Here is a 10,048-nt window from a genome sequence, read left to right on the forward strand (position 1 = left end):
TCTACAACCATTCTCTACAATGCTTCTCTCATTTTTGCCTTGAGGAAAATGAGAATGGACAAAAAATTAGAAAGAACCCCCTTCCACTAGCTGACAATGCTTCTCTCTTTTTAGATTTCTGTTAATTTCTTACTAAACTGCCCTTGACTTTTTTTTTGGATCCCCGTCAATGACAAATATCCCATGTTGATCTCTCAGCGTGGCAGATTGTTTCTTGTTCTTTGGTTTTTTGTTTTATTATTTGCATGAGGTGAGTCATGGTTAAAGGAATACAAAAGAGGTGTAAATACCTTCATTCAAAAGCTTGGACATGAAAAAAAAAACAAATACATCTCAGAAGAAAATCAAAACAATTGGAAAAATGTTCTCTTGGCAGAGAGAACTAGGTACACTAGCAAGGCATTTTTCATTTTTTTTCTCTTCGTACTGTCATACTTTCATGACATAAAATAGTAAAAAATACAGAAGTATCTGATCTTACTAAATGTGAAGACCCTTAGCTTTGCCACAAAGGAGAGCATTCGGAGGAATGTCATACTCGTTAGCAAGGCTATGATCGGCGACCCAGACTCTAAGGTAGAGTTGCTGCCCTAGGTACTGCCTAGCCCACATTGCAGACCTTATGTTCCACATACCTTGGTTGTCCAATGATACCAAGATCGAAGTCCAAGAATTGGGGTATACCTGCAACAAATAAATATACTAAGCAAATACTGTGACATGAATTTAAATATTTAAGCACACCAAATTCTATATTTCTGTGTTGTAAATATCAAACAGAACACTTCAACTGAACTCAAACTAATCTAAGCCTTTTTCCCAAACTAGTTGGGGTCGGCTAATCAAACAAAACACTTCAAAGCAACTAAATGTTACTCATATTCCAAGTATAATTCAACTAAGGGATCTGCAAAAAGCTCTACTTCACATGGTTAAAAGAAAGGAATTCATTAGGTTACCTGAGTAGTGTGTCTGGTGACTGCATCAACTAGATTGTACTGGCTCCTGCTGGCCGGTGTCCACTGCCCATTACCCAACCTGTATTCATCCGAAGAAATGATCAGATTGTTTAGAATTTAAAGTTGATTGGAAACTAAGAATTTGGAACATTACTGCACTTTTAGAGTGTTCAAAAAAATATCACTTGATTGTGTAATCAAGTTAATAAGGTAACTAGATAAAATAATAGCCACTGAAGTGTATGTAATGTATCGATTTTAAAAACTGGTTTGGTCAGTCAGAGATACAACCGGACTTGGCTCAACTAACTCAGTGGGAATTGTTACACATGTTATTGCATGTATTTCAGAGTTGAGGATAATAAATTGTTGCCTTTAAGTGTGCAGTATATTGTACAACTTCAGTTCTAGTGCTATCTTAAATTTCATCATATTATCTGAGTTCAAGCAATGCTAACATTATATATAAGGAATTGGAGGATTCGGGCATGTGCATATCAATATCCATTGCATTGGAATACATCAAATGTCTAGATTAACTCTATTGAACAAATATTCTCCGGTAATTCTATCCAGTGGTTGAAAAACAATGGGTGAAAATAAATGAAGAACTATTAGGGCTTACCCAGCAACCCAGAAGTCATAACCATCAAGATGCCAAGATTGGATGGTGTTCTCATTGTTTTGGAAGACAATTTCCAGAAAGTCATGGAGGTTTGCTGGCAATACAGAGGTGCCAAGGAATGCTGGACCATCAGAGGGCAGGCCCTGGATAGTGTTAAAGCTGAATATCCCAGGGATGTTAAAATAATCTGCAAGCTTCAAAGGTGTATCGGGGGAAATGTAGGAGACCCTGTTAACAGCAAAACGTTGATTGCCGTTTATCAGAGGGGCTGAGTTGGCCAATACAATTGTCCTTGTTGGTGTTATTTGCCCGTAATGGAATGATCCTTGAGGGTTGGGCCTCGCTGCGTTTGCTGTCAAATTCCATCTTCATAAATGAAAGGAAAAGAAAGATTGGTCAAACTAGATCAAATATGACTAGATGAGATATTCAAATTTACTGATTTGGAATGCTATTGGCATATAACTAGGGCAGTTTTCTGGTGCAAATTACCTCTCTGAGTCCTCAAACTGGAGCCACACAAAATCTCCTAAACTATGGTTTAAAAAAAAGAGGTTTAATGGGTGATCCTTCACAAAAGGATGCTTTCATAAATTTTCAAAACTAGAGGTGGCTCCAGTTATTTGGCATGGGCAGGGCAACCATATCCTAAGTCCTCCACAAATAATATACCTGAAGGTCCTTGCTTGCTGTAGAGACCAGTCCACTTGGGAAGGAGGATCAGCAGGCAATGGCCCAGAAGCTTGTGCCTGGGAATTAGTGTAGTGTAACACAGCAGTTGATGTGAAAACACGCTCTGTAAAGCGGGTAGATGCAACTATGTAGTAGTCCTTGGGTGGCTGATCTAAGGTGACCAGGACAGAAAGAGATTGGCCCACATGGACATCGAGAGAACTATAGATGTTCTGGATAGTGTGAGATCCTTCTAATTCAACCAGTTTCATGTTATGGCCCTGAATTCTGAAGTTGAATGAGGTTAATAAACCAACATTTGAGATCCTGAACATGTAGGTTTTCCCTGAAAAACAATATAAAGTATGATTAAATGCACATGCGTTAACTTTTAATGTGGAACTTCGGGATAATCAGACACATTAGGCCCTGTTTGTTTTAGATTATGCAACCGATTATGGAGTCGCCGGCCGATTATTGGACTCAAGTTTAGTGCAATTTTCAGACCAATAATCATTTTGGACTCCACAATCAGTTGTCATAATCTAAAACAAACAGGGGATTAGTTTTAGAACAAAACTAGGCAAGTTGACAAAGTATAGAATCATCTGTTTAAAACAATGGGAAAGAAATTTTAAGTAGAAGTGAGATTCATATGGAAAGCCTACCTTGATCACCATTGAAAGAAGGTGATTGGGCTTGACCATTTATAAGAACAGCATCAGGGAACGGAATAGCCTTCCCCGAATCCAAAGATTGCTTCAATGTCTGAAAATATAAGACGTCAAGATTATTTTCCTCGTATAGACATCAAACATAAGATATCAAATCTAAATATCAAACTTATAAGTACTAAGAACAAACCTTGTGGTCAGTCTTGTACCAATCACCAATTAGGAGAGTAAAATCTCCATTGGGAGTAGGGTATGGAACCGGTATCCTTGGTCTCTGATAGACATTCAAACCTCCAAACCCTCCAGCAGCTCTATGCATCAGGGTTGATGGAAAGTAAGTAAATGATCCGATCTGATCTTTAGTTTGGAACTTGTATGTGTAGTTTGTGTTTGGAGGGATTGGGCAATTGGTCCCCAGAACTCCATCTTGCCATGAGTTCTTTCTCTGTTTAATTCCATTCCTAATTTTTCATCACAAAGCATGAGTATAAGTCCCACTTGTAATTCTAGAAATCAAAATCAGACCAATGAGTGAAATGCATGTGCGTAAAGAGCATTCACAGCTCCCTGTTACACTTCAAATTTAGACTTCTGAAAAGTGGAGAAGTAATACACTACATCTGTCATAGTATTCGATTCACACAATTGTGAGAAAAGCTTCAATTTCTGGGTAAGACCCATGAAAAAACATCCATACTTTACAGAGGACCATGTTGAACACACCAGGGCCAAGAATTTTAAACAGATGGGGGATAGATATTATCATATTTTATCAATGTTACAAGTTGGCAACTAGTTTTAAAGAAATTCCAAGAAACATTCTATTTTTACTCGAAGGCTATATCAGCAATGCATCAGCACTGAACTTTATGTTTAACCCACTACGGTATTAGAATTCTGCTGGACCTCCAATTATCTAATGACGAAGCAATTGGTAGGGAGGGTAAAGGTTCACAATATTGTGAAATAAAAGCCTAGTCAAGAATGTTTCTATTGTCTGTTGATATAAAAACCCTTCCAGAGATTGTTTTTATTTTCTAGGAACCCTTGGACTAAAGCTTAGTATCAGTCAACGACCTTTAAGGCTTATCAATTATCATGAATGTTGTTTCAATTTGCATGATACAATGACTCCATAGGTTGGGGATCTTGATCCATGAATCTTGAATAGTATGGTTTCTCATGACTTGAATAGTACTTAGATATTGTTTCTACTGTCTAGGACCTCTTGGACTAAAGGGTTAATTTCTACCCTTTCAGTTATTTCACAAGAGAGAGAGAGGCCTAAGTAGAAACTCACCATGTCAGGAGGAAAGGATCATCCAGCTTATTAATGAGATTAAGGATAATGTTGTCATTTGTAACAACATCAAGTCGAGGACCAGGGAACTGTCCATTGATGAGAATAACCTTCAAAATTAACAAAAGAAAAATGACACATTAGACATATTAAAGTATGAAAACCTACACTAACATCAGTACAAGCATATCTTCAGATACAGAATTAATTATAACCAAAAAAAAAAAAAAATCAAAAGCTTTTGAAACAAACCTGTTGAGCGACACCAAGAGGAGAAATTGTTCCATATGTAACAGTCCAGGTGTAGTATCGATAAGGGTCATCTGCTTCCACCAGAAAAGAACTCAAACATCCCAAAGCTCCGAAAATAAAATACAAAAACCCCACTGATCTCATTTTATATATTATCAATGGAGATCTCTTCAAGACTTAATGCTCGGATTTCTGCATAAGATAGACCTTAGAATAAGCCAAGCAGAGTACAATAGCAAGAAATGTGCTAGAAACAACACAAAGAAGTCTGTCTCTGACTTAAAGAGAGAAACTAATAGTGAGAAACAAAGAGGAAAACAAACATATTCCATATGCCAAGGACTACCTGAGGCACTTATGCAAAAAGAGAAAAATGTAGATGAATGAGAGTCAAAGATGAACAAAGTAACAAACAATATTCCAAAAGAATTGTATCAAAAGCCAAAGAAGAAACTTAGTATGTTCCAAAGCAAAATGCACCCTATGATTAGGAAAAGATAAATGCATAGTGAGTACAAACTACATATTCAAGGCCAAGCCTAGCATTGCTTCATCAATCTGAACAAATGGATACCCAAAAAAAAAAAATCATTCCAACCCAACCCAAATGCAGATTAAACAGGGAAAGTTATGGAACTCAGAATTCGAGAAACTAAAGCACTAAGACAAAGAAGAAAGCAGAAATAAAGCCCCAAAGCAGTTACCAAACCCTAGGAAAATAGAAAAATCACTCTCAATCCTTACTGACCAAACCACTAGAGAAACCATATGTATTCAGTACAGATCATTAGATCCTTAACTAAACCTTACCAAAACCCTAGAAAATCAGAGAACTCAATCGCCAAGTGGCAAAATGCGAGACAGATTTCGGATTTCTTTAGGAAGAACTAGTGAATGTACACAAAATCTAACATAGAAGAGTAGAATTACCTGATTTTTCTGGCTCTCTAAGAAGGAAAATGGTGGAAAGAGAGATCTGTTTGCTCTATCTACTCCAGTGTAGTAAAACCTCATTATAAAAGGGGCGGGAAATAGTAATATTTCGTGGATCCAGCTAAAATTTTCGGCGCGTTTTACGCGTTTCCGCGTTATTATGAATTTATGAAGAGAAGGGAAACAGGGGAGTAAAAGGCTCTAGAGGTAAATCATAAATGGGTTTTAGGAGGTGTGTTTTTATCAAATTGCGGATGCATCGAAGGATTTGTTTTGTTTTTCTAACAAATGCTGTTGTCTGTAGGGCTGGCAATTTCACCCGGTAAGCGGGGATCCGCCCCGCCCCGCCCCGCCCCGCATTAGTGCCATTTTTTTCTTGTATTCTTCGAGAGTTTTTTTTTTTTGGAAAAACTACTAGAAAGTAGAAACCCCTTTGAATCAAAACATATCTACAAGATTCCCCCAGAATTTTCATAATTTCCATTACTAGAGTTTTGTCCCTAAAATAGCCTTTTATGTTTTCTTTTACCCATAATCCATTGGGCATTGTCCCTCATTATATTAGTATATTACCCTTAGAAATCCCTAAAATCTCTCCATCGAACCATCACTGTAAGGCAACATTAAATTCTTTAAAAATCTCCCTCCTCCAAATAAAGGCAACATCTCTCTGATGAGCGATGAGATTTTATATGGTGTGCGCTCATATAGTCCATTATTTTTCAAAAAGTAATGTATGGGCTACGCCATAGGATGATCCAAACCGTCCATTTGATAGGCTACAACGTAAATAAATTGCGGCCCAAAAATCATTTCCATAGGATGATTGCAACCCTCCGATCTATAGAAGGTACCATAATATGGAATTCCTCTATAGATCAGAGGGTTGGGATTATCATATGGAAATGATTTTTGGGCCACAACCTATTTACGTTGCGGCCCATCAAATGGACAGTTTGGATCATCCTACAATGTGCCCATCAAGTGGAAGGTTTGGATCATCCTATGCCTATGGTAGTATGGTGTGCCCATCAGAGGGTTGGGGATTAGATATTTCCCGTGGGGACGGGAGGGAGATTCCCCACCATCCCCGCAATGGGGAGGGGAAGGGGAGGGGGGAAATTCCCCGCAGAGGGGAAGGAGTAGGGGGACCCCAACATCCGGCCCCGACCCGCCCCGTTGCCAGCCCTAGTTGTGTGGGGGCGAATTCGCGTTCACGTAAAAAACAAAAAACACCAGAGAGGGATTGTCGGGGGAGACTCTGGACCTGGTAAATCTTTGGTTAGCTGGGATTTTAGTGGAAGTAGTAGTCAACAAGGAGGTGACAAGGGTGGGATATGTGTAGAATTGTCTAGAGAAGATAGATTAGGGGAATTTTGGTAGTGTGTTTGGTTGGATGTCAAAGCATGTGGAGAATGAAGGGGTGTCATTAACAAAATAAATAGTAAACGAGAGAGAAAGAGATAAAAAAGTAATGATTACACATTACAAGACATATTCTACTCTTCCTCCCATCTAAAATCCACCACAAACAAGGTTTTGCATTGGAAAAGTAGGATAGGGGACAACCCCGCCACATAGACGTCACGTAAGCAAAAAGCTAATAATGATGTCTCTTCCATGTCTAGTAGTCCAATGGAATTTGAGCTAAAAATTGACAACCAAACAACATTTGGTATTTCATATTCCTAAAAATGTTCAGCCGTCTTCCTTGCTTTTTGCAGCCAAACAGAGCCCGGATTTTGAGAAGGGAGATGATTTTTTCACCCCCGTGTAGGATAATGTGCCCCCCTTGTAACGTGAATTGTGGGCCGTTTGGATACAAGGATTTTAAAATTCAGGTTTTTGTTTGAAAACAGTGTAAAAGAGGGTTCTTGATCAAGCTGTTGTATGATGTCCAGATAGTGTTGCTTGGGTTTTAAGTGAGAATGAGTTTTTAAACACTGGAAAGAAGGGTGAGAAGTCAAAAACGACAGCCGGTCTGCTTCTTCTCTTGTCTCTTAGCTACAATTTTGAAGAAATCTCGGATTCTAAAATCCGCATATCCAAACAGAAACAGCCCCTATGAAGTCAAATCATGTGAAAAGTGGGGCGCATTATCCTACAGGGGGCAAAAAAAACATTGATTTTGAGTGAAAATGGTGTTTTCCAAATATCGAGTTTCATGATTTTGTCGATTCTAAAAAAAGTGAGGAAAAGTTTTTTTTGTTTTTGTTTTTTTGGTTTTCCTGCTTCGCTGGCTGGTTGAGGGAGAGAGAGAGAGACTGCCCTTGCGTTGATTTTAATGTCATAAATGTCCCAATTTTGCTTAAAATGTATCTTAGGTTATAGCCGATAAATATAATTTATAGGATCAATGGTGACGATAAATTATGGTTCCAAGCAGTGATATGAATGCGGAATTAAGACCTTTGATCTTGTGAAACATGATTGAGGCAACATCATGCGTAAGATGGGCTGATAGGGGATCAAGAGCATGTTTGGCAACCGTGAAAAAATATTACATGGAACATTAGTGGGGCTAATTGTGAAAAAATGTTTTCACTGTTCTCCTTCTCTCCTTCAGTTTTCTCACCTCCAATTTTTACACCGGGCCCACCGATATTCCATGGAATAATTTTTTCGTGGTGGACAAACATGCAGCAAATATAGTCAAATACTTATTGACTGTTGGCATGGGCGAGCCGAGAGCAATATATTATCAGAGCTAAGAAAATAGAGATGATAAATTCGCACCCCATGTAGGATATAATTAGCGCCCCTTTAACGTCAAAAAGCGTTAAAGTCTGCCACATATGACATGCCCTCCTTTTAACGGTGCGAATTATCTTACAGTGGGTGCGAATTTATCCTGGATATTTGTCTTAAATAAACTTTTAAGAGGTGATGGGCGCCATGTGAAGGAGGTGTGTCGTTAACGATTCCCGATGCTACTTTTACTTTTTGATAAGTGATATATTCACCCATCTTTTAACCTTTTTCTTATACATCATGTTTTGTTTTGATAAGATGGAGCCTAACATTTTATACCCAAGCATATAATGGGTGGGGGCCACCATTCTATACCTGATCCAGTGGGCCCACTATTTTATACCTCGGGCTATGACGGGTGGGGCCAACATTTTATAATTATGCCTAGTATGGGTGGGGCTCACTATTTTACTCATGCTTTGATGTTCTGGGCCCACCATCTCCACTCAAAAGTGCAAAACCCATGCATAGGGTGGGGCTTATCACTTTACAGTTTACCTCCCATGTTATTGATGGGGTGAGGCCAACATTTTACATCTCAGGTTTTGGTGTGCGGGGCCCACCATCTCTACCAAAAAATATGCATAGGGTAGAGCACACCATTTTACCCTTAAGTTATTGATGATGTGGGGTCCACCATCTCTATCCAAACCTATGCATTAGGGTTTGCCCCCACCATTTACACCTCCTGTTTATATGCTGTGGGCCCCATCATTTTACACCCATGCATAGCATGGGGCAGAATACTAGTGATTAATTAAAAATTTTGTGCCTACTGTCTACTTCCCACATGAGACACTCCAAGGGACCCACATAGAGTCGGATCCAGAGGATCAGCCTGACCGTCTAGGTCCGTTGACAGACCTAATTATGGGGAGGGTGGATCTATACACCAAGGGTTTCAGTGCAATGCTTTCGAAATAAAATCATTAGTCTAAAAAACATGATAGGCTTTACTATATGAGAAAACGGTTTCTACACACAAGGGAAGATAAGTTATCTACACACTGGCTTAAAATACAGTGGAGGGCATATTGTCTGGGTGATCCAAACCATTCATTTGATTAGCCCTCACATAGATAGGGTATCCACAAAAATTCAAGTACGTAGGATCATCCCAACTCTACGATTTGTGCCTCCACGGTTCGAAGGGTTAGGATGATTCTAAGGACGTGTTCATGTGGGATCATCCCAACTCTACGATTTGTGTAGGTAAAATGAACGTGTATAGACCTTCACAAATCTGTCCATTTTTTGCCTCCACGGTTCGAAGGGTTAGGATGATTCTATGGAGCTGATTTTTTATGGACACCCTATCTATCTGAGGGCTAGTCAAATGAAGGATTTGGATCACCCAAACAATGTGGGCCTCGACTATATTTTAAGCTTGTGTGTAGATAACTTATCTACACTTGTATGTAGAAACCGTTCTCTCTTATTATATATTGTATAATCAATCTACAAAAATTTGTACAACAAGGGCTTGATTCCATCATACCTACCCGAAAAGATAAATTTAAATGGAACATATCCTTGTATTAATGATTAAACTACTGAAAATTTCAGCACTATGTTACTGGTTTTTTAATAAATAAAAACACAACATGGGAATTAATTATTTATTATTCCCTAGTCAATGGAGTAGATTTTGGCCATTAAAAAATAGAAAATAAAAAAAAGAATGGAGCCCACCCCAGTAGATTGTGGTCATTAAAATAACAAAGAAAAAAAAATAGAATGGAGCTCATTCAGTAATATTTAATTGGTTAATTGTCAATAATCCCTCTATATTATGATAATTCATAATCTAAAACCATAGATCTAAGGTGTATCTCATTAATCTAAAACCATATAGATGATTTAGAATAAAAAAAATCTAAAT

General features: G+C 38.4%; 1 protein-coding gene across 1 annotated transcript; it reads right to left on the reverse strand.

Moving 5' to 3' along the window:
- Positions 1-278: 278 nt before the first annotated feature.
- LOC143857941 (L-ascorbate oxidase homolog) lies at positions 279-5,594 on the reverse strand. The gene is made up of 9 exons (XM_077368492.1): positions 5,413-5,594; positions 4,483-4,674; positions 4,231-4,340; positions 3,121-3,391; positions 2,925-3,024; positions 2,257-2,602; positions 1,585-1,950; positions 960-1,038; positions 279-684 (listed from the first exon to the last, which is right to left on the reverse strand). Exons 2-9 carry the CDS (start codon positions 4,624-4,626, stop codon positions 481-483), a joined length of 1,620 nt encoding a protein of 539 aa, XP_077224607.1. The 5' UTR covers positions 4,627-4,674; positions 5,413-5,594; the 3' UTR covers positions 279-480.
- Positions 5,595-10,048: the final 4,454 nt, after the last annotated feature.

Source organism: Tasmannia lanceolata, unplaced genomic scaffold, assembly GCF_043159265.1.
Source record: "Tasmannia lanceolata isolate RefF3 unplaced genomic scaffold, GAP_Taslan_0.1 ptg000025l, whole genome shotgun sequence".
In the NCBI taxonomy this organism is placed as follows: Eukaryota; Viridiplantae; Streptophyta; class Magnoliopsida; order Canellales; family Winteraceae; genus Tasmannia; species Tasmannia lanceolata.